This window comes from Coregonus lavaretus (genome assembly GCF_964263955.1).
Source record: "Coregonus lavaretus genome assembly, chromosome: 14".
Lineage (NCBI taxonomy): Eukaryota > Metazoa > Chordata > Actinopteri > Salmoniformes > Salmonidae > Coregonus > Coregonus lavaretus.
In genome coordinates this window covers 18,487,404-18,511,285 of record NC_140001.1, presented here as the reverse complement: position 1 = coordinate 18,511,285, position 23,882 = coordinate 18,487,404, and the positions used below count along the sequence as shown (strand labels likewise).

At 45.1% G+C, this 23,882-nt stretch overlaps 1 protein-coding gene across 1 annotated transcript in view; it reads right to left on the bottom strand.

Moving 5' to 3' along the window:
- LOC311141954 (neurogenic locus notch homolog protein 1-like) overlaps positions 1 to 23,882 on the bottom strand; it is a 48,001-nt gene that overhangs the window by 4,279 nt on the left and 19,840 nt on the right. Inside the window, exons 5-30 of the mRNA XM_084177476.1 lie at positions 22,412 to 22,534; positions 21,884 to 22,117; positions 21,434 to 21,589; positions 20,655 to 20,840; positions 20,170 to 20,283; positions 18,036 to 18,149; positions 17,503 to 17,736; positions 17,232 to 17,342; positions 15,589 to 15,781; positions 15,239 to 15,384; positions 14,974 to 15,087; positions 13,994 to 14,113; positions 12,361 to 12,513; positions 11,954 to 12,182; positions 11,440 to 11,641; positions 11,119 to 11,272; positions 10,748 to 10,932; positions 7,004 to 7,136; positions 6,200 to 6,457; positions 5,379 to 5,491; positions 4,629 to 5,200; positions 3,961 to 4,392; positions 3,494 to 3,642; positions 2,149 to 2,362; positions 1,701 to 1,791; positions 1,080 to 1,245 (exon numbers count right to left, since the gene is read on the bottom strand). Of these exons, the coding sequence (XP_084033602.1) occupies positions 1,080 to 1,245; positions 1,701 to 1,791; positions 2,149 to 2,362; positions 3,494 to 3,642; positions 3,961 to 4,392; positions 4,629 to 5,200; positions 5,379 to 5,491; positions 6,200 to 6,457; positions 7,004 to 7,136; positions 10,748 to 10,932; positions 11,119 to 11,272; positions 11,440 to 11,641; positions 11,954 to 12,182; positions 12,361 to 12,513; positions 13,994 to 14,113; positions 14,974 to 15,087; positions 15,239 to 15,384; positions 15,589 to 15,781; positions 17,232 to 17,342; positions 17,503 to 17,736; positions 18,036 to 18,149; positions 20,170 to 20,283; positions 20,655 to 20,840; positions 21,434 to 21,589; positions 21,884 to 22,117; positions 22,412 to 22,534 (4,896 nt within the window). The remainder of the gene's footprint in view (positions 1 to 1,079; positions 1,246 to 1,700; positions 1,792 to 2,148; positions 2,363 to 3,493; positions 3,643 to 3,960; positions 4,393 to 4,628; positions 5,201 to 5,378; positions 5,492 to 6,199; positions 6,458 to 7,003; positions 7,137 to 10,747; positions 10,933 to 11,118; positions 11,273 to 11,439; positions 11,642 to 11,953; positions 12,183 to 12,360; positions 12,514 to 13,993; positions 14,114 to 14,973; positions 15,088 to 15,238; positions 15,385 to 15,588; positions 15,782 to 17,231; positions 17,343 to 17,502; positions 17,737 to 18,035; positions 18,150 to 20,169; positions 20,284 to 20,654; positions 20,841 to 21,433; positions 21,590 to 21,883; positions 22,118 to 22,411; positions 22,535 to 23,882) is intronic.

Sequence of the window (23,882 nt, the reverse complement as noted above, 5' to 3'; positions counted from 1 at the left end):
TGGGTAAACCTAGGCAGATGGAAAACTGAGCATTATCATCTCTGAGAGGAGGCTCAGCCAGTCGACTTGGATGGGTTTCTCCTCTTCAAAATAATAGCAAGCCCCCAGATCTCACAGATTTGGTCGATTCAGGCTGTGTGTTGTGCTCTACTGTTGAAGAGTGCCTTACATTAGATTTTCTTAAACACTCTTCAGGGGGTTTGGCTCTCAATAAAAGTGTGTTCTTGATTTTTGTTCTGTTATTGGTTTTATTAATAAAGCATATGACGAGAACGACCCATTAATTGTCCAATGATGAATGTAAGCAGAAATCAGGAAGGGAGTTTTCCCCTGGGTTTATGGCTTCTAGCTGCATGCTTTGATCTGGATCCCCTTACCCCGAGGACACAGGGCTTTAGCTACTCCTACACACACATACACACACACGCTCTCTCTGTCTCTCTACCTTGCTATTGCTCACTCAAATAAGGTGTAAATCAAACAGCTAATATTTGAGGAGGCAGAAAAATACCTTAAAACATGATATTAAGACAGTTTTGTTTAACTTCTATACAAAGCAAGATTTTAGGTAATACAATACAATACAATTAAATAGGAATAACTATGTTAATTACTTAATTTAATGAGCATAACTAATTAGGAGTTATGCTCATGTGAATCGTTATAAAATAATAGCTTATCTTTTTATCTAAATGTACCCTGCCACTTCCAATGACTCATAATTATGTACAGCTCTCATCTTTCTAACTCTACACCAGTACTGATAACTGAAATGTACCATTCAAAAAATATTTGGACTTGACCTGTGCACCGCAGCTGGGGCAGAATTCACCAATTCCACATAACCGTTTTACTGAAGTCCTACACACCAGGTGACTGATTAAATGGTACAATATTCTGCAAGTTAAATGGTAAAACATTCTGTATTCACCACAAATATTGTCATGTAATTTCATGACATTTAATAATAAAAACATTCCCCTCATAATCAGTCAGAAGGCAAATAGGAGGGGTATGAAGTTCACCGTTAAAATCAGTCCTAATTTCCCTAACGATGAACCGAGCAGTTGTGTACACACCTGGTCCCCGTACGTTGACGTCCATGCAGTCATTCTCGATCTCGCCCTGAGGGGGTGTGGGGGCGATGGAGGGGATACGGAGATCAGCCGCGTCTAGGTGCTGCTGGGTCCACTGGCGGTGGTCTGTCTGGTCATCCAGGTCCAGCATCGCCTGCTCCTCAAACTGCTGGAACCAGATCAGGGGCAGATGGACAGTCAATTATCTCACACCGCAGCCAAAGCATTTCAGCTCAAACCTATTTGTAGCCTAATGTTTAACTAGCCAACTTTTACTTACTAAAATGCTGACATTCAGGAAAATAAAACCAAAAACCAACACAAATGAGACTATATTTTCTATATCTAAACATTGGTGGATATTACATTAAAGCTAATTAAATTGATTGAATAGCCTATGTAAATGCATAAATAAAAAAACTTGAATCTAGTGATATTTGAAGACTATTATCAATTATGATAAAGAGAAAATCCCTGACTGAAGATCTTTTCTTATTATTTCTCTATAGGTATTTCTTTATATGTCCATGTTCTACTCTTGTTCCCGCCTTTCTCTCCCAATTCCAGTATGTGGGGTCCTTAGACTCCTCACCCTAAAGTGTTTGGTGTCCTTAGACTCCTCACCCTAAAGCGTTTGGCGTCCGAAGGCTCCTCTTCTCCCCATTCATTCTGGTTGTCGTCCATCAGTGATATGTCCGAGGGGTTTTTCAGTGGCCTGTGGTCAGAGAGAAATCCCATTGAAAATTCTGATACAGCAAGTGAGCTAGCTAACTATCCCAGCTGAACCCTCTTCCTTAGTGGCAGTGCACCAACTCTGAAACAAAAGCATTGACCCCCCCCCACCGCTCCGACAAGTCAATTAATGTGCCCGTTACCTATACCTGCTGTATCATTATCATTAATGATCCGAACACACCCCGTCCCCTCCTCTTTCTCATCGCCAGCTACATCCCTCAGTACCATAAACTCTCTTCACCGTTCCACACCCTGCAACGACCAAACCCACAACAAACAAACTGTGACCCATGGTGGGAAAACGATGTGGTGGCGCATGGAAACCAGGGACACTTACTTCAACCCCACTGAATCCTCCCCCACCGGCTCCCTCCTCTTCTTCTTGTTGGGCTCACTGGTCTTGAAACCCTCCGGGAACCACAACTGGCCGTGCTCGCGACGACGCTTCCGTGAGGCGACCATCCCCACTCCCACGAAAGCCAGGAGGGCCAGCCCGGCCAGGACCACGTAAATGGGGTAAAGCTCCGACGGAGGCTGGGGGTCAACCTCACCTGGAGGGGAAAAGGACAACATGGTAAGTCGGACAGCGGCGCAGCCTGAGAACCCAGGCAGGCAGGCAGGCAGGCAGGCGCTGAGTTGGTCTGAGGAGGACTGCTAGTCCAGCTCCTCTAGTCTAGTGAAACCCCCTCCTGGAGCCTAGTCCTAGTATTCCACGGCCAGAGCTACAACGGGAATGATGAGCGCCGTTTGTAAAACAAGGTTGTTCCTATTCTGTAATAATCAGAATTGCTAACCACTTTTCATCAAATAGAGCTAGCGATAAAAAAATTAAAAAACCACCACCACCTCCTCTCCCCTCTCAGCCCAGGGTACCAGGAGACAACTCTACCATTTCTTCTTTAAGGGAAAAAAGGGAGGGATTAATGAACTTCAAATTACTGCACGCGCTTTAAGCTGTAAAGACCAAGGATTTATTAGGATTTTCAAGATAACAAAGACTAGCACACTCCCGATCAATTCTTCTTCTCTTTTTTTTGTACTAATGATTTTGAAATGATAAACTCTCCCAACCCAAACCCTTAGAGATACATAAAGTCCTGGTATTACATTCAGCAAGCTGAAGGTTGCAGCAGCCTTACAATGTGGGATAAATGTGTGTGTGTGTGTGTGTGTGTGTATGTGTGTGTGTGAGAGTGAGAGTGTGTGCGTGTGTGCGTGTGTGTGCGTGTGTGTGTGTGTGTGTGTGTGTGTTTGTATGTGTGTGTGTGTGTGTGTGTGTGTGTGTGTGTGTTAGAATGGTATGTGGATAGGGTAGGGGGCTGGATTAGTTGATTTACGGCAATTAACCATTTTGGAGCCTGAAGCCATTGGATTTACACACAGACTGCTGCATTGATTGTTTAGTTCATGTGATTCACAATTACATTTGTTCCATTGTTGAATACCAAATACACAATCAAAGAACACCCCATCACCCTTTTGTGGTGTTGGAGGGTTAAGACCTAGGGGATGAATACCTTCAGTGTGTGTGTGTGTGTGTGTGTGTGTGTGTGTGTGTGTGTGTGTGTGTGTGTGTGTAGGGCTGAGGTATGATTAAGGGGGCATTAGGGGTGCAGACCTGGCGTGTTGCCGCAGTACTCTTGGCCTGGTGACTGTTAGCATGGAAGAAGATAGAAACTCACTGTGAACAGCCTCTATGATGTAGGGAATGTTGAGGTTTCCACTGGAGGCCAGGGCCCCCAGGAAGGCTGCTACATCGGTGGCACTCTGGAAGCACTCTGTGGACTGCTGAAAGCACTGGCGGTTGTCAATCTCCAGGTACACTATGGAGCTGTGGAGGACAGAGTCATATTATACACATTTGACCTGATCTAAAACCCAGAGAGACGTAGTAGAGCACAATGGTTTCTGTTCAGAGAACTAGCAGAAGTTCTTAGAAAGCCAGACACTAATATATTTGTTATATAATCAGCTATAGCGATGGAAAACTAAAGATATGAAAGGACAGTTTACTTTCCACAACAAAGAGCTTAGTCCTAGCTTGACTTTCACATTTTACATTCATGACAATGTGAGGGTTGCATGAAAATTCAGCTAAAATCCAGATTCCAAATGAGGTTTGTTTCCAGAACATTTCTCTAATCCTTACCCTTTGATCAGCATGGGGTCCAGCTCCCTGCGTCTGCGTCTGTTTCCATTGGCTATAGTATACAGGCTGTTCTTCATGGAGCTGAGCATGGTGCCAGGGATCTCTGTCCAGCCCACTGAGCGCTTTATGTTGTGTTTGTTCAGCTCCTGCTCACTGCCGTAGTACGGGTAGATCATCATCTCTCCCTTGGCGTCCTGCCGGAACACCACGTTGGTGTGGAGAACGCGGCTCAGCTCGCGCAGGAAGCCAAACGAGTTGTTCCGGAGCTGGTCGGGCATGATGTGGACCACGATGACCAGGCGGCCCACCGCAAGCTTCTCTGGCATGTTGTTGGCACAGTCCAGACCATCCCACTCACACTCAGCGTTGTTGCAGCCCTGGTCACAGTGGCCGTCCGCATAGTGGTCTTTACAGTACTGGTCGTATAGAGGGCTGGAGAGACAAGAGATTAGAGTATTATTCAGTATGGCTTTTAATGGGATGTATAATGATTAAAGAAAAGCTTGTATCTCTACTCAGACTTTATTTATCATCTATTATCTACAGCATTAGCTGAATCAAGTGTTTTATAGTAGGTCTAGAGCAGAACCCTGCATAGCCAGTAGCTCTCCATGAGGACTGGCCTCCCCTTAGCTAGTATTCAGTGTTTAGACCCTGATGACACTCACTTGCACTGGCCCTCCAGGTTCTGACAGTCAAAGCCATCATAGAGACAGCCGGCGTTGTTGCACTGCTCGTCACACTTCCCGTCATTGAAGTAACGCCAGCACTGCAGGGACGACGTGCAGTTCTTCCACGGGTCGTTGAAGTTGAGCGAGCAGTCGCCCCCGTCCCAGCCACACGCGTGGTTGTTACACAAGGTATCACAGAACTTGTTCCCCTTCCTCTCCTCACACTGGGGGATCTCACAGCTCACCTCCACCTCCGGCGGGGGAGTGATGTCACGGCCGAACCCACCCAGGAAGCTGTAGTCCAGGATGTGACATAGCAGGCCGTTGAAGTTGGTGGGGCATACGCAGTGGTAGTATGGAGCCTCTGAGCTGTACTCACAGATTCCCCCGTTGTAGCAGGGGTTGGTGTTACAGGGGCTGTCTGTAGGGTATTCACACTCTGGCCCCGTGAACGAGGACGGGCATAGACACTTGGGGCTCTTGTTTCCGGAGAGGCAGGTGCCACCGTTCCGACAGTGGAGACTGCCACAGGAGTGGGCATCGTACTCACAGGTGGAGCCAGTGTAGCCCTGTAGAGGGGAAGGAGAGGAAATGTGTCAATCTAGTACTACTATTACTATTAAGTGTATTACAGTACATTTAATGAATGACAACACAGTGTAATACATCTGCTCAATATCTTTATACACAGTATGTGTCTTGTATACAGTATAATATGCCAGCAGCCTTGGTTGTGTGTGAACTTACAGGTGGACACTTGCAGATGAAGCCGTGAGGAGTGTTGCTAGCTACGGCACAAGTCCCGCCGTTACGACAGGGTTTGCCCTTACAGCCGTCAAACACTGTGTCACAACGCTGGCCTGTAAGGGAGAGAGAGATGGTTGCATCAAGGACTGAAACTTCCCCTTATAAATAAGCCAATCACAGGTTAACATTTAATGCCATACAGAGTAAATACTTATCTTCTGGGGTTATATACTATAGAAAAACAGAGACGAGGTGGTATAATATAATTTTTTTTACTGTTGGGATTTCTCCTGCAAGGCCAGTGATTTGTCTTGAAAAAGACAGACAAATGTCAACAATAAAAAAAGACTAAATTAATTCAGTTTGTCCTTGCTTTCCCATATAAACCCCATGAAATAACTGTAATTGTCACCCCCTGGCTCTGGGGACTCTAGTATGTTGAGCCAGGGTGTGAGTTTTCATTTGTTTTTCGTTCTAGGTTAGTATTTCTAGGTTGGCCAGTGTGGTTCTCAATCAGAGGCAACGTGTATCAGCTGTTGCTTGTTGTCTCTGATTGGGAACCATACTTAGGCAGACAGTTTTCCCACAGTGTTTGTGGGATCTTGTTCCTGTTTAGGTTTGTGTCTGAACCGAGGACGTCACGTTATCGTTTATCGTTTTGTTCGTGGTATTACTCAAATAATAAAGATATGTTCACCTTCCACGCTGCGCCTTGGTCCTCTGTTCCCGACGATCGTGACAGTAATTGACATGAAACTAAACCCAACCCCACTCTCCAGTCAGATCCAACATGTCTGCCTCCTGTAGATTATATATGTTACCTGTGTATCCAGTTCGGCAATCACAGCGGTAGTTGTTGGTGAGCTGGATGCAGCTGTGTGTCCCACGGGTATCACATGGGTTGGACAGGCACTCGTTGACGTCCCCCTCACAGCGCTCCCCAACGTAGCCGGCGGGACAGATGCAGTGGTAACCTCCCACCCTGTCCACACACTTCCCCTTGTTGAAGCACTTGGGCTCGTTGGTGATGGGGTCCGTGAAGGGGTTGCAGTCGTCTATGTTGATCTCACAGTGAACGCCTGCGAGGTAGAGGACGGGAGGGAGAGAGGAGAGGAACAGTCAGCCTCTTCTAAAACACTCAGCTGGGACACCACCATAAGGGATCAAAGGAGGATGGATGTACTACCTGCACTTGTCCAATACACATTTTCATTTACCGTTTCAAAAGGTTTTCTCTCGTTTGCTTCTATAAAACCACACTTTTTTGGCTACATTCATTTCACCAGCACTTTAGCTGACCAACAAGACACACTCCCTTCATGACCGAGAGAAAAATCAATCCCGTGTTTGACGGGGACGAGAGTTTCGGACATGTGCTGGACGCTGTTAAGCCCTAATTAATGAAGTGTGGTGGATGGAGAGAGAGAGAGAGAGAGAGAGAGAGAGAGAGAGAGAGAGAGAGAGAGAGAGAGAGAGAGAGGGAGAGGGCGGAGAGGAACAGTGGAGACTGGGGGGAGAGAGAGGAATAGACAGAGAGAGAGTGGGAGGCTGGAGAGGAGCACGGAAAGAGAGAGGGAGGGGGGTGTTGTGGAAGAGTGTGTGGAGGTGGGTGGCAGGGCCCTGACCTTGGGTTCCCCTGGGACAGGAGCATTTGTAGGTATTGATCAGGTCAATGCAGGTGCCTCCGTTCTGGCACGGCTGGGAGAAACACTCATTGATCTCATTGGAGCAGTTGGTACCGACGTATCCCGGCACACACTAGGAGAGGAGAGGGAAAAGACAAATCAATGAGTGACATGAAACAAGGCTGTTTCTGTTTACCTGGTTGTTTTGCCAGTTTTCTACACAGGACAGCAAATTCTCTTCCATCAGAGATCTACAGTTGAAGTCGGAAGTTTACATACACATAGATTGGAGTCATTAAAACTCGTTTTTCAACCACTCCACAAATTTCTTGTTAACAAACTATTATTTTGGCAAGTCAGTTAGGACATCTACTTTGTGCATGACACAAGTAATTCTGGAAAATTCCAGAAAATGATGTCATGGCTTTAGAAGCTTCTGATAGGCTAATTGACATAATTTGAGTCAATTGGAGGTGTACCTGTGGATGTATTTCAAGGCCTACCTTCAAACTCAGTACCTCTTTGCTTGACATCATGGGAAAATCAAAAGAAATCAGCCAAGACCTCAGAAAGACCTCCACAAGTCTAGTTCATCCTTCGGAGCAATTTCCAAATGCCTGAAGGTACCACATTCATCTGTACAAACAATAGTACGCAAGTATAGACACCATGGGACCACGCAGCCGTCATACCGCTGAGGAAGGAGACGTGTTCTGTCTCCTAGAGATGAACGTACTTTGGTGCGAAAAGTGCAAATCAATCCCAGAACAGCAAAGGACCTTGTGAAGATGCTGGAGGAAACAGGTACAAAAGTATCTATATCCACAGTAAAACGAGTCCTATATCGACATAACCTGAAAGGCCGCTCAGCAAGGAAGAAGCCACTGCTCCAAAACCGCCATAAAAAAGCCAGACTACGGTTTGCAACTGCACATGGGAACAAAGATCATACTTTTTGGAGAAATGTCCTCTGGTCTGATGAAACAAAAATAGAACTGTTTGGCCATAATGACCATGGTTATGTTTGGAGGAAAAAGGGGAAGGCTTGCAAGCCGAAGAACACCATCCCAACTGTGAAGCACGGGGGTGGCAGCATCATGCTGTGGGGGTGCTTTGCTGCAGGAGGGACTGGTGCACTTCACAAAATAGATGGCATCATGAGGAAGGAAAATTATGTGGATATATTGAAGCAACATCTCAAGACATCAGTCAGGAAGTTAAAGCTTGGTCGCAAATGGGTCTTCCAAATGGACAATGACCCCAAGCATACTTCCAAAGTTGTGGCAAAATGGCTTAAGGACAACAAAGTCAAGGTATTGGAGTGGCCATCACAAAGCGCTGACCTCAATCCTATAGAAAATGTGTGGGCAGAACTGAAAATGTGTGTGCGAGCAAGGAGGCCTACAAACCTGACTCAGTTACACCAGCTCTGTCAGGAGGAATGGGCCAACATTCACCCAACTTATTGTGGGAAGCTTGTGGAAGGCTACCTGAAACGTTTGACCCAAGTTAAACAATTTAAGGCAATGCTACCAAATACTAATTGAGTGTATGTAAACTTCTGACCCACTGGGAATGTGATGAAATAAATAAAAGCTGAAATAAATCATTCTCTCTACTATTATTTTGACATTTCGCATTCTTAAAATAAAGTGGTGATCCTAACTGACCTAAGACAGGGCATTTTTACTAGGATTAAATGTCAGGAATTGTGAAAAACAGAGTTTAAATGTATATGGCTAAGTTGTATGTAAACTTCCGACTTCAACTGTACATAAATGAGCAGTTTGTGAGTCTGTTTATAAACAACCTTTTGTCATCAGTCTGGATACAGTTTGATAGGAAAAATTATTTAGAAAGAACACCCACACACTGATTTGTTTTCTGATTTAAATCATTCAATGGAAAGTGAACATGACTGACAATGTTTCTACGAGACCAAGACCAGGAAATGCACACTTTTTTGGCCACATGAATCGCTGTTCGGCCTAGGTATCATTTCTACATTAGGCTACATTTGTTATGCATTTCACCCAGCACCTGAGAAATAATGGATACAATTACACTACCGTTCAAAAGTTCAGGGTCACTTAAAAATGTATTTATTTTCGAAAGAAAAGCAATTGTTTTGTTGTCCATTAAAATAACATCAAATTGATCTGAAATATAGTGTAGACATTGTTAATGTTGTAAATGGCTATTGTAGCTGGAAATGGCTGATCTTTAATGGAATATCTACATAGGCGTACAGAGGCCCATTATCAGCAACCATCAGTCCTGTGTTCCAATGGCACGTTGTGTTTGCTAATCCAAGTTTATCATTTTAAAAGGCTAATTGATCATTAGAAAACCCTTTTGGAATTATGTTAGCACAGCTGAAAACTGTTGTGCTGATTAAAGAAGCAATAAAACTGGCCTTCTTGAGACTAGTTGAGTATCTGGAGCATCAGCAATTGTGGGTTCGATTACAGGCTCAAAATGGCCAGAAACAAATAACTTTCTTCTGAAACTCATCAGTCTATTCTTGTTCTGAGAAATGAAGGCTATTCCATGCGAGAAATTGCCAAGAAACTGAAGATCTTGTACAACGCTGTGTACTACTCCCTTCAAAGAACAGCGCAAACTGGCTCTAACCAGAATAGAAAGAGGAGTGGGATGCCCCGGTGCACAACTGAGCAAGAGGACAAATACATTAGAGTGTCTAGTTTGAGAAACAGACGCCTCACAGGTCCTCAAAACACCAGTCTCAACGTCAACAGGGAAGAGGCGACTCCGGGATGCTGACCTTCTAGGCAGAGTTGCAAAGAAAAAGCCATATCTCAGACTGGCCAATAAAAATAAAAGATTAAGATGGGCCAAAGAACACAGACACTGGACAGAGGAAGATTGCAAATAAGTGTTAGGGACAGACGAATCGAAGTTTGAGGTGTTCGGATCACAAAGAAGAACAATTGTGAGACGCAGACCAAATGAAAAGATGCTGGAGGAGTGCTTGATGCCATCTGTCAAGCATGGTGGAGGCAATGTGGTGGTCTGGGGGTGCTTTGGTGGTGGTAAAGTGGGAGATTTGTACAGGGTAAAAGGGATCTTGAAGAAGGAAGGCTATCACTCCATTTTGCAACGCTATGCCATACCCTGTGAAGGCCGCTTAATTGGATTCAATTTCCTCCTACAACAGGACAATGACCCAAAGCACAGCTCCAAACTATGCAATAACTATTTAGGGAAGAAGCAGTCAGCTGGTATTCTGTCTACAATGGAGTGGCCAGCACAGTCAACGGATCTCAACCCTATTGAGCTGTTGTGGGAGCAGCTTGACCGTATGGTACGTAAGAAGTGCCCATCAAGCCAATCCAACTTGTGGGAGGTGCTTCAGGAAGCATGGGGTGAAATCTCTTCAGATTACTTCAACAAATTGACAACTAGAATGCCAAAGGTCTGCAAGGCTGTAATTGCTGCAAATGGAGGGTTCTTTGACGAAAGCAAATTTGAAGGACACAATTATTATTTCAATTAAAAATCATTATTTCTAACCTTGTCAATGACTACATTTCCTAGGCATTTTGCTACATTTCCTATTCAAACTCATTTCATGTATGTTTTCGTGGAAAACAAGGACATTTCTAAGTGACCCCAAACTTCTGAACGGTAGTGTAAATTTGATGTAACTTAATTAGGACAATTCGTACCAATTGGATGTAATGTGCATATGCCACAGTGCTGTGTTCCTAGTGAGCCGCCTACCTTGCAGGAGTACCCTCCTAGGAAGTCAGTGCAGGTGGCTCCGTTCTGACAGGGGTTGGGGATGCACTCATCCACCTGCTCTTCACAGTAGCTGCCTGTGTAGCCCGCCTGGCAGTGGCAGTAGTGAGTGTTCCCTGAATCCAGACACTGGCCTGAGTTACGACACAGAGCAACTACCTCCACACCTGGAGGGCAGAGAGATGGGAGGGGAACAGAGATCAGTATGTAGTCTGTGTTTTGTTAGTGGTGTGAAATTAATAGCATAGTGATGATTGAGGCTAACACAAACACACACACACATTCCTCAAACACACCTCATACATGCAGAAGGACTGACACACAAACACCCTCCTTCACACCCCCAGTGTTACCTCTCTGTTTGGCTGCCACCTCGCAGGAGACGCTTGGCACATCACAGTAGAGCCCTGTCCAACCGGTCTGGCACTCACAGCTGTAAGTAGTGCCAGTCTGCCAACATGTGCCCCCGTTCTTACAGGGGGACGAGTCACACCAGCGTACCAGATTCTGAGGAGACACAGTGGTTAACTAACTTCTAGCTACAGTTATTTATACCACCTTTATGTAGCCAAGTACATGATCCATAAAAGCACATTTTACTTGACAATAACAACCTGGTATTTAGCCTACAGCTAGTCTACTGTAAAGTCAGTGTGACTGGGCCTGTACTGTACCTGGCAGTTGAGTCCAGTGTAGCCCTGGGGACAGTTGCACTTGTAGGTGCCATAGCTGTCCTGGCAGGTGCCTCCATTCAGGCAGGGTCTGGAGTCACACTCGTTGATGTCGTGTTGGCAGTAGCTGCCAGTGAAGCCAGGTGGGCACAGGCAGGTGTAGGTGTTGATGCCGTCCAAACACGTCCCACCATTGAAACAGGAGCTGGGGAAAAATAACATAAATGTTAAACAAAACATCCACAAAGCAATACCAGAAGTGTTATTCAAAAACCAAATTCAATTCACTTTAAAACAGGGTATTTTTAAGTCCAGTTAGTAAAGTGAATTGAGAGTGAACATCTTGGGCTATAATGGGATATTTGAGTCATTTTGTGTTATTAAACTTTCTGCCACAGGGGGCAGAAGTGGACAAGAGAAAGTAGTTAGGAGACGCATTCGCCGTTTGTGACAGAGACGCAACAGGCCATGTGAGGAAGAGAAATCCAAACTAAATAGGAATTCAAGTTCTCTTTACCTCTCAGTGCAGTCAGGTGTGTTGTTCTCACAGTGTATCCCACCGAAGCCAGGTGGACAGGTGCAGGTGTAGCTGTTGACACAGTCTGTACAGTTGGCTCCATTCTTACATGGGTTACTGTCACACTCGTTGATGTCCTCCTCACACTTAGTGCCACGGAAACCAGGCAGGCAGGTGCACACAAAGTTGTCCACCTCATCCCGACAGAAACCTCCATTGCTGCAGGGGTCTATGGGGGAAGAGAGGAGGGAGAGAGGTTAGCTAATAACTTAGCAGACTGGCAGCAACTCAGTCATAAAAAGAAAAGAGGAGAAGGGAGCCACTTTAGAGTATTGAGACACAGCCACTGTCTCATATTAACCTGTTTTTATGAGGAATTCATGAAGATGAGATGATAGGAGACTTACTGGGCTTGCAGTCATCAATGTTGGTCTCACAGTTGCGGCCAGTGTAGCCAGCCTTGCAGCCACAGCGGTAGTTGCCTTTGGTGTTCTCGCAGGTGGCCCCATTGAGACAGGGGTTCTTCACACACTCGTTAATGTCCACTTCACAGGTCTGGCCTATAGAGGGTAGTGGAAAGGAGGGAGGGGAGAGGCTTACTATACAACACTGAGATTATTTGCCCATTTTCATATGTTGATATAGACATATTTTGATATGATAACATACAGATAACATAATACAGATAACATACATTTCTGCCTTCAGAAAGTATTCATACCCCTTGACTTATTCCACATGTTGTTGTGTTACAGCCTAAATTCAAAATTGATTAAATATATATTTTTTCACCCATCTTCACACAATACCCCATAATGACAAAGTGAAAACATGTTTTTAGACATTTTAGCAACTACTTTGTAGAAGCACCTTTGGCGGCGATTACAGCTGTGCGACTTTTTGGGTAAGTCTCTAAGAGCTTTGCACACCTGGATTGTACAATATTTGCCCATTTTTCTTTTTAAAATTCTTCAAGCTCTGTCAAGTTGATTGTTGATCATTGCTAGACAGCCATTTTCAAGTCTTGCCATAGATTTTCAAGACGATTTAAGTCAAAACTGTAACTAAGCCACTCAGGAACATTCAACGTCATCTTGGTAAGCAACTCCAGTGTAGATTTGGCCATGTGTTTTAGGTTATTGTCCTGCTGAAAGGTGAATTCGTCTCCCAGTGTCTGTTGGAAAGAAGACTGAACCAGGTTTTCCTCTAGGATTTTGCCTGTGCTTATAGCTGTATTCCGTTTTTTTATCCTAAAGAACTCCCTAGTCCTTGCCGATGACAAGCATACCCATAACATGATGCAGCCACCACCATGTCTGAAAATATGAAGAATGTTACTCAGTGATGTGTTTTGTTGGATTTGCACCCAAACATAACGCTTTGTGTTCAGGACATAACGTTAATTTCTTTGCCACATGTTTTGGAATATTTTTATTCTGTACAGGCTTCCTTCTTTTTCTCTGTCATTTAGGTTAGTAATGTGGAGTAACTACAATGTTGTTGATCCATCCTCAGTTTTCTCTTATCACAGCCATTAAACTCTGTAAGTATTTTAAAGTCCCATTGGTGTTTGAAAGTCAACATCCCTGAGCAGTTTCCTTCTGAAAAACCTCTGGAGTTTGTGGTAGAATCTGTGCTTTAAATTCACTACTCGATTGAAGGGCCTTACAGATAATTGTATGTGTGGGGTACAGAGATGGGGTAGTTATTCAAAAATCATGTTAACCACTATTATTGAACACGGAATTTGTCCATGCAACTTATTATGTGATTTGTTAAGCACATTTCTACTCCTGAACGTATTTAGGTTTGCCATAACAAAGGGGTTGAACACTTATTGACTCAAGACAAAATTCCACTTTGACATTATGGGGTATTGTGTGTAGATTAGCAACACAAAATCTCAATTTAATCAAATGTTTTATTCAGGCTGTAACACAACAAAATGTGGAAAAGGTATAGGGCTGTGAATACTTTCTGAAGGCACTGTACATGCATAGGAATTACATATAATCTACTGTAAATATATTGCTCGCTCACCTTGCCAGCCTTCTGGACACACACAGGAGAACCTCTCGTAGTCTTCAGACTCCTGACACACACCTCCGTTCTTACAGGGCTTGGGGCTGCAGGGTGCCAGCAGGGTCTCACAGTTCTCACCTATCACATACACACACACACCACACACACTTTTAGATATTGGACATGAAAAGTGTTCAATACTATTGTTCTCATATTATTACTGCGTCTAACATTATTGTTTTCGGAACTAGAGTATCATAACTGGAAGTAGTGGGTGTCTGGATAGACCGCCCTACATAAATAATGTTTTTATTGGACATTTAAACACACACTTCATTCAGGAGGCTATCAGGAGGCTTCTTGCCCACAGTGAAAAAGTATGTGAGTGTTAGAGAGCAGAGCTGGTTGGGCCTACGGAGACATTTCCCTATCTGTTTCCACGACACCCAGCACGGACAGGAAGCAGGCTGGAGTTTCCTGCTATTGTCAAGGCATTTGCTGTTCTGTGAGACAGGAAGTCTGCAAACAGGAAATGTGTCAAGCAGCTGGGCCGTTCAGTTCCCACCCCTCCATCACACAACCAGAGCCACTATTATTCCAGCTCTCAACGCCGGGTGGAATTTTCCAAAAAGAATAATAAATAAAAAAGGTTGCCCAAAGGCAGTCAGTCCATCATTATCTGTTTTATCAAATAATACGAGGGAGGAATGGATGTGAGGACTTCTGAAAAATATTTCCCTGTACTGTTATCAGGGACACTTGTCAAGTTGTCATGGAGGGCCAACGTCAACACAACAATCGCTGGAGTTTTAGCCAAGAGGAAATCTTGCTGCTGAAATTTCATTGACAGCTTGGTCTTCCAGAGCATGTTTTTCCCGTATGTCCAATGCCTTAGAGAAGCTAGAACTTTGAGCCCCACAGCAAGGAAATACCAAAACATTACGCTTAGACAGACAATCAGACAAATATTTCACAATAGCCAAATATTATGTTCATACCAGTATATGGCAGTAGGCAGTTGCACTTGTAGGCAGAGACATCATCGATGCAGGTCCCTTGGTTCAGGCAGGGGTTGGAGGCACATTCGTTGATGTTGGTCTGACAGCTTGGACCTGGAATCAAAAGGTCAAGAAGATATCAAGCACATGAGTTTGAGTTAGAGTCAGGGTCAAATAGACCAAACAGATCAAAACAGTATACAATGTATTGATGGTGGGAGTGTGATCTCGAGGACCATACACACGTACACACACATTTACTCACCAGTGAAGCCGATTCTGCAGGAGCAGACATATCCGCTGGTCATATCCTTGCAGGTGCCTCCGTTCATGCAGGGGTTGGACTCACACTCGTTGTTGTTGATGTCACAGTTCTTGCCACTCCAGCCATTGTCACACAGACAGTGGTAACTAAGGAAAAAATGGGAAAGCTCAATATCAGAGTAACAGACACTAACTTCCACTTTGAGTCCTAAAATCCACACTTTTTATCAATGCTTAGGGATTTACTGTAGATATATTCATACCATACACGTAAGGAAGATTTCTAGCTGTAAATGAAACACAACTTAGTGATTTCCTTGGCATTGAAACAGATGAGAAAGACAGACTCACCCATTGACTTTGTCCTGACAGTGGCCATGGATACATGGGTTGCTAAGGCACTCGTTGACCTGGGCGAAGCAGGTGGCGTCATGGTAACCCTCTGGACACAGACAGGTGAAGCTGTTGATGCCATCGATGCAGGTGCCACCGTTGTGACACGGGTTGAGGGCACATTCGTCAACGTTGATGTTGCACATGGTCCCTGTGAACCAGAACCCAGGAAGATGTTTACTTCTCTGACCTCTCGTACAGTAGTGTCTCAACTTTATAGAACTAGGAACATTTAGAGTTTACAAACTGATTCAATTGGTGTTAGAAAATGTTACAGGTAACTGCCAACGTAAAGGAAACTCCAACATAAAGTGTTGTAATGGGGCATTGGGCCACCACGAGCCAGAACAGCTTCAATGCACCTTGGCATAGATTCTACAAGTGTCTGGAACTCTATCGGAGGGATTCGACGCCATTCTTCCACCAGAAATTCCATAAGTCTGTGTTTTGTTGACGATGGTTGGAAGACACCGTCTCAGGCACTGCTCCAGAATATCCCATAATAATAATAATAATAATAATATGCCATTTAGCAGACGCTTTTATCCAAAGCGACTTACAGTCATGCGTGCATACATTTTTGTGTATGGGTGGTCCCGGGGATTGAACCCACTACCTTGGCGTTACAAGCGCCGTGCTCTACCAGTTGAGCTACAGAGGACCATAAGTGTTCAATTGGGTTAAGATCTGGTGACTGAGACAGCCATGGCATATGGCTTATACCATTCAGTGACCACTCGTGCCCTGTGGATGGGGGCATTGTCATCCTATGGGGTAATAGCCATGGTAGCCAAAATAATGGCCTGCCCAGGATTTTAATACATGACCCTAAGCATGATGGGATGTTAATTGCTTAATTAACTCAGGAACCACACCTGTGTGGAAGCACCTACTTTCAATACACTTTGTATCCCTCATTTACTCAAGTGTTTCCCTTATTTTGGCAGTTACCTGTACAAATTAATAACACCTTATAATTAGAACTTATGAAACTTCTAACATAATATCATGTCGTAATCTTTGGAGTTTGGACTTGGTCAGAATCCATGAAGATATCATTTTGAAGTAAAACACAAAGCCCAACCCGTGCTACACCAGACAATGGACCACACAATGGGCACTATATCCCCACAGTAAATGTATCCACCTCGAGAAACATGGGATTTTTAAGTCCGGTTTTGTTGGCCACTTGAAATGCCGCCGCCATTCAGCGGGTGCCACGCATAACATAAAGAGAGGCCATTTAGCCCTAAAGCACGGACCAACTTCCCCCCCTTTTAAAATATCAACTTTCAGGAATCTTTCAGGGGATCTTTCCTCCTGTGAAATCCCCGGTGAGTGTTGGTCCTTTCAGAGCCTGGTGAGAGAGGCCAGCTTGTGTGTCTAGGCAACAGGTTGGGGGGGGGGGTCTGGAAAGTGACACCGCCACAGAAGGCCTCAAAAGGAGTGCATTCACTTACCATCTGTCACCTCTCCCCCTCTTCCATCCCTCCACCCTACCCTCTATGCTCTTGTTTGTCCTGCCCTCACCTGAGAGGTCTGAATAGGAGAGGTTGGAGTACCACAAACAGACAAACTGGTCCCCTACTGTAGCTACTTACCGCTATAGCCGGGCTCGCAGGCACACTCGTAGCCGTTGATCTTGTCGAGGCATGTCCCGTAGTCACATGGCTTGCTCTTGCAGTCGTCCAGGTTGACTTCACAGTTTATACCTAGAAGCAAAGAAATTAGCGTCAAAGTTTCTATAGTAACATTTTCACAGATTAAAGTAAATCTGGGTGATTTTATTTATTGTCGAGGACAGTTTCGAGCTGAGAGGAGAAGTCTTTTAGTGTGTGTGTGTGTGCGCGTGCGTGCGTGCGTGCGTCTGACCTGCAGTGCCCTTGGGGCAGGTGCAGATGTAGGAGTTCTCGCGGTCCTGGCAGATGCCTCCGTTCCGACAGGGCTGACTCAGACACTCGTTAATGTTGGTCTCGCACAGCCGGCCCGTGTAACCAGGGCGACAGTAGCAGGTGAAGGAGGCCAGGCCATCCTTACAGGTACCATAGTGACAGGGGTCCGAGAAACACTCATTGATGTCAGTCTCACAGTGTTGCCCCGTGTAACCTGGTAGAAAGACATGTTGGTCACTTCAGTCTCATTTCTCTCCATTCTATTCAGGAGCCAGAAAACATTCAATCAGTTTTTGTTTCTTTTGAAATCATTGATTGTTGTTTTGTTGTTGTTTTTATGAGTAAAAAGAAGAAACCCGCACACTGCTCCTGCTAATATCACTGCTCTTTATTAAGCTTACGTATTAAGCTTTTAATTTGCACCATTGCTCCACCCACATCTGTTCAATGCATCGAATGGGGTTGGAGTCGAGGGAATGTGTTACTAAATATAACAATGTGCTGTTTTTATACCTTCAGTGCATTCACAGGTGTACTTGTTAGGGCCGTCCGTGCACTTGGCGCCATTCTTGCAAGGCGTGCTGGCACACTCATCAATATCTATCTGGCAAAGGTACCCAGCAAAGCCTGGAAAAACAAGAAGAGGTAGGGAGTGAGTGAGTGTGTATCACTAGAGTGATCTTAACAAGCCCAAACTATTCCCAGTCTATCCCTGGAAGTTTACATACATTATGATGAGAGCCCTCCATGACAGAGATGGCTGCATTCATCAAAACGCCTGCCGTACTACAAGCTTACTGTTTTTCTTTGTCCTCCTTTTCACCACTGCTCCCCAAAAGAGGGGGGGAGAAGGGGAGAAAACCTTCCAAGGCCTCATGACCAGGGGTGAGAGACAAAGGGGGGACTGTCTGCACAATGTAATGCAAAGCCGAGCCAGTTGCCTCTTTTGTCCCCCAAAACTTTTCCATCACAATGTGCATTCTCCCGTCCTGCTCTCACCCCTTTCCCCGCCCGCTTCTCCCAAAAGGGCCAGCTTGACCTCTGAACTCAGCTATTCAAATCCCTCTTCATTCAAAATCAACCAGCAGGCTCCCTTTTTTTCTCGAGTTATTCTAATCTCTGTTTTTATTTATTCTTTAAATCAAATCAAATGTAATTTGCCACATGCACCGAATACAACAGGTGTAGACATTACAGTGAAATGCTTACTTACAAGCCCTTAACCAACAATGCAGTTAAAAAAAAAGAAAAAAAAAAGTAAGTTAAGTAAAAAATTGATAAGTAAAAAATAAAATAACAGTAGGGAGGCTATATACATGGGGTACCGGTACAACTTCTGTCGCAGGAACTTGTTCAGTGTTCAGTAGGAGCACATTTGAATTCTAAGTGGTAAAAAGAAGGATTCTGTTTGATAAAGAGATGAAGCTTTTGGAACACACAGGTGGTCTAAGCCAAGCAGCCAGCCAGACATCCCAGTTGTCACTAATCCAAATAGGAAGTAGCTACATGGCTATCTGTTAGCTCTGCTCCATTCACAACAGAGGGCCCTTTCAATTTTCAGTGTCCATCCATGCTAACGCTAATGTTGCCTCACACACACCTCCCAGAGCCAAAGACGGGATTTAGCCCGGGCTTCTGGATTCACACATTTCAAAAGGGACGAGTGGGGTTTCCATCGAGATGGTGTGTACAGAAATTAAAGGAGAGAGGACCATACCCTACCCCGGCCTGGGCTTACACAGGAACAAATTTACATCTCAAGCAGGCAATGGGGTCCCCAAATTCCCCTCTCAGCCCCCGCCCCTACCCCATAACCCCTTCTAGAGCATAACCGTCTGTGCGTCTCAGTCCCCTCCAGTACCCCAACACCTCCCACCCCTTCCACTTTCACTACTGTCTCATTCAGGCCTCTCTCCTGCCCCCCTTACCCTATCCTATAGATATGGGTGGCTTTTCATCAGCTAAGCTCTTGTGTTCTTTGCTGTACCGCTCTACTATTAATTCATCAGCTTCCTAACTGCACTTTCTCAACACAAGGAGCTTCCTGCCTTTCTCTATGAGCTGTCTTTGATCAGAACCGACTGAGAACTGCACTATTTTCCTTCAGAATTACTTCCACCTCAATAGCCCTGCTGAAAGAATGAAAACAAAAAGCCTCACGTTCTTCTATCAGAGCATTCCTCTGCTAACAAACCCTCAATGTCTCTTGTCACATACTGTAGTCCAACCTCAATGAAATCCCTGTAGAAATACCTCATGAAATCATCTAGATTCTACATGCAACAAATCACTACACACAAAACTCAAACCTCACCACAACAGCTTCTACAACTACACAGAAATGTAATACATGAAAACACAACACTATTTCAGCTGCTATTCTTAGTCTTTCTTTCCTTAATTCTCTCTCAATTAACGTTATTGTGGTTAGCTACATCCAAACCAAGTTTAAGTGCACACTCATCAGAGTAAAAACTTGTTCTAAGTGAAAACTTCCTCAAGCCCTTCCTTATGGATTTTCCTCCTCGTGGGGCGCTGGCCTGCTAAAGCCTGCCTGAGGGCAGGGATTAGAGCCTGCCTCCTGCGCCCGTCCCGTCCAGGGGGTTGATCGACCCCCCTCAGCCCGCCGCGGCGCGCTGGGGCTCACCTGTGGGGCACTGGCAATGGAAGGTGTTGATCTTGTCGATACATTTCCCATTGTTCAGGCAGGGGTTGTTGGCGCACTCATCCGTATTGATCTGGCAGAACAGTCCCTCGTAGCCTGTAGCCAATTAGCAAGGGAAACAAGACACAGGGCCGGTTAGTCAACTAGTCAGTTAGTCAGTTAGTTAGTTAGTCAGTTAGTCAACTAGTTAGTTAGTTAGTTAGTTAGATAGATAACCATGAGATTTGTACAGTAACATTGCCAAAGTGCCTGACTTCAAATATATAGGTTTAGATTGTGGTCATCCTTTGATTGAAATGGTATCTTTGAACTTGCTAACAAGAAGAAATTATACTGATGTAGGTAACTAACCATATGTGTGAGTGTGTGTGTGTTTGCGTGTGTGTGCATGCATGAGAGTGTGCTTTCATGATCGTGTGTGTACATGAGTTGGGGCCTGTGTGTGTGTGTTTGTGTGTGTCAGTTACCTGGCATACAGATGCAGTGGAAACCTCCTATCTGGTCAAGGCAGGTGGCTTCGTTCTGGCAGGGGTTGGAGAGGCACTCGTTGACATCGTGTTCACAGCGAGCCCCAGAGAAGCCGGGCTGACACTTACACTGGAACGAACCCTTGGTGTTCAGGCACTTCCCTCCATGCTCACAGGGGTTGCCACCTAGACACACAGAGAGATAGAGTGTATCTTAACAAACATGTTGCAGTGCGTACTCCTTCACAATGCTGTGTAGTGGTTGCTGTCTGTCTGCATCTCTGCTGTGTAGTGGTTGCTGTCTGTCTGCCTCTCTGCTGTGTAGTGGTTGCTGTCTGTCTGCCTCTCTGCTGTGTAGTGGTTGCTGTCTGTCTGCCTCTCTGCTGTGTAGTGGTTGCTGTCTGTCTGCCTCTCTGCTGTGTAGTGGTTGCTGTCTGTCTGCCTCTCTGCTGTGTAGTGGTTTCTGTCTGTCTGCCTCTCTGCTGTGTAGTGGCTGCTGTCTGTCTGCCTCTCTGCTGTGTAGTGGTTGCTGTCTGTCTGCCTCTCTACTCACGGCCCTCCTGCTACTCGGACGCTCTCTGGCTGATTTCTACCGGCCTCCCCTCCAGCCCTGTCAGCCCTGGCCCATTAGTGGGTTTCTGCTCTCTGAGGTCGAGGAAATCCCATTTCTAGTTCTTGACTAACCAAGCATAATAAAGCCCATGAAGAATAAAGCCTATTCCTGTATTGATCTAATGTGTGTTTATGAAAGCATCCCTCAGTGGTCTGAGTCTACTTACCCAGTGAGCACTCGTCAACATCCTGGTCACAGGCGGCGCCAAAGTAGCCAAGGGGACAGGTGCAGATGGCCTTGCCGTTGACGGGGTTGGTGTCACAGTTGGAGCCTTTCTGACAGGGGTTACTGATACAGGCGTCATCCAGGTGACACAGCAGACCTGGCACAGCACAAGAACAACAGGAGACGTTGATAGGCGTTACAGTTATTTGCTTCGTTAAAGTTATTTATTTAGTTATTCCTTTTCAACCTTGTAATAACTAGCTACAGTAAATACAGTGAAAGTATATGTGCTGCTGGCACTGTAAAAGGAAAGGCTACCAATTTAGTATCACTGTAGTAAACACACAAGTTTCAGCATAAAATGGTGGTAGATATACAAGAGTGAAAAGCTCAGGGTCAGAACAATTAAAAAACAAGGAGAAATGAAGAAGACCAAAGTCTATTGGCTGACCTGTGCGACCATGGGGACACTCGCAAAAAAAGGACGCCACACGGTCGTGGCAGATGGCACGCTGATCGCAGGCAGCATTGGCGCAATCGTCAATATTCTCTCCACAGTCATCACCCGTCCACCCATTGACACAGACACACTGGTAGGCACTGTAGATGTTATGGCACGTTCCACCGTTCTGGCACGCGTTGGGCATCAGTTGGCACTCATCAACGTCCTCTGTACAGAACTGGCCTATAGGGGAGAACATGGGGGAAATGCACTTGTAAACAGGTTACAGTGCACCCAAACGGGTCAAAAGAGAGTCAAAGATGAATAAGAATGAAAAGAAAGGGGGTTTCCATTGTAGAGTAGGGTCAAAGTTATCCCATAAAGACTGATGCAGGGTCATACAGTATATGTTTGTATTCACCTCATGATCTAGGTTAGGATTGGGGGTTAGTAATCTGATCCTAGATCTGTATTTATGAGCAACTTCTACCTGGAGCGTCGAGATGAGTGGGTGGGTGGGGGGTACTGTATGGTTACCTGTGAATTCTGGTTTGCATTGGCAGTTATAGGTGTTAACCCCGTCCACACAGGTTCCTCCATTGTGACACTCGTGTCCTGGACAGTCGTCAATGTTAGTGTCACAGTTCTGACCCGAGAAACCTGGAGAGGACAGGACATAATGTTAAATACACACATATTACACACTGTTGTTTTTAATATCAGTCCCATCTCAACAGAAGATATCATGTTAGATTTTCATGAATAAAAAGGGAATATCAAGGAAGATTGGATATCTGAATATTTCTGTCTCCTTGGATCACTCTCTTTGTTTTTCCTTGTTAAAAAAATGCGTAGTTGGTTTCTTTCAAAACAAGAGAAGTGAAACTCTTTTACAGTTAATGCGGTCAACGTTCTCCTTCTTCAGAGGATAATGAATGGCAGCGGTGGCAACCCTCCTTGAGTCTGTGGCAGTCAGAAAAACAGCCAGCCAGACCACAGCTACCCTTCCTGCCCTGGCATTACACAACACACCAGCACACTATTGTTTGGCACCCTGACTGCAGAAGAAAAAGACAGGGACATTTAATAGGCAATACTGCCAATTTTGTGGAAGTAGAATCTGAGCTTCATTGGAATATTGATGATGGGAGTACTTGTCTTGATTCATAATATAAATGATTTCTCTTTCGTACTGGAGTTACTGTGAGAGCCGTCCAAAATAGTGTGTAAGGCACAAAGAGAGTGGTGTGGCGCTTGCTAGGAGCTCAGTGGAGGTCTGTCTATCCCAGCCTGGCTTTGGAGCAGGGTGGAAGTGGTGACGTGATGGGTGGGGAGCAGAGAGAGGGGAGAGAGGATGACTAGTCCTGGTAACCCTGTCTACAGGACTAGCAGGCTCTGCTCTGCTGTGAGAATGTTGTCCCTCAGCCATTTCCTCACAATGAGGCCCAATGCTTTCCTGCTCCCCTCTGTTCACACACAGCTCACACACACGCATACACACACGCATACACACACACACACACACACACACACACACACACACACACCACTGTGGAGCCACTGCACACACACACAGTTTCCTCCTCCTGTACTCACATCATGACATCCTGACCAGCCACTACACAACAGAGGACAGTACACCTAGTTTATTTCACAGTGGTTTTGGATGTTTAATTGAGACAAGATGGCTTGAAGTGGATAGACTGGCGGAGAAAACACTTAAGTTGAAAGTTAGTACAGGGTCAAATCCTAACTTAATATAATCTCACATAACTCTTAACTTTTTCGTAGTTGAATGGACTGATTGTAAATCGTTCGGGATACAAGCGCCTGCTAAATGACTTAAATGTAATGTAAATGTAGGCTTCTGCCCATAGTGGATCAGACAGGACCACATTAAACAGAACAGTACCTGGCACACAGGCTTCTGCCCATAGTGGATCAGACAGGACCACATTAAACAGAACAGTACCTGGCACACAGGCTTCTGCCCATAGTGGATCAGACA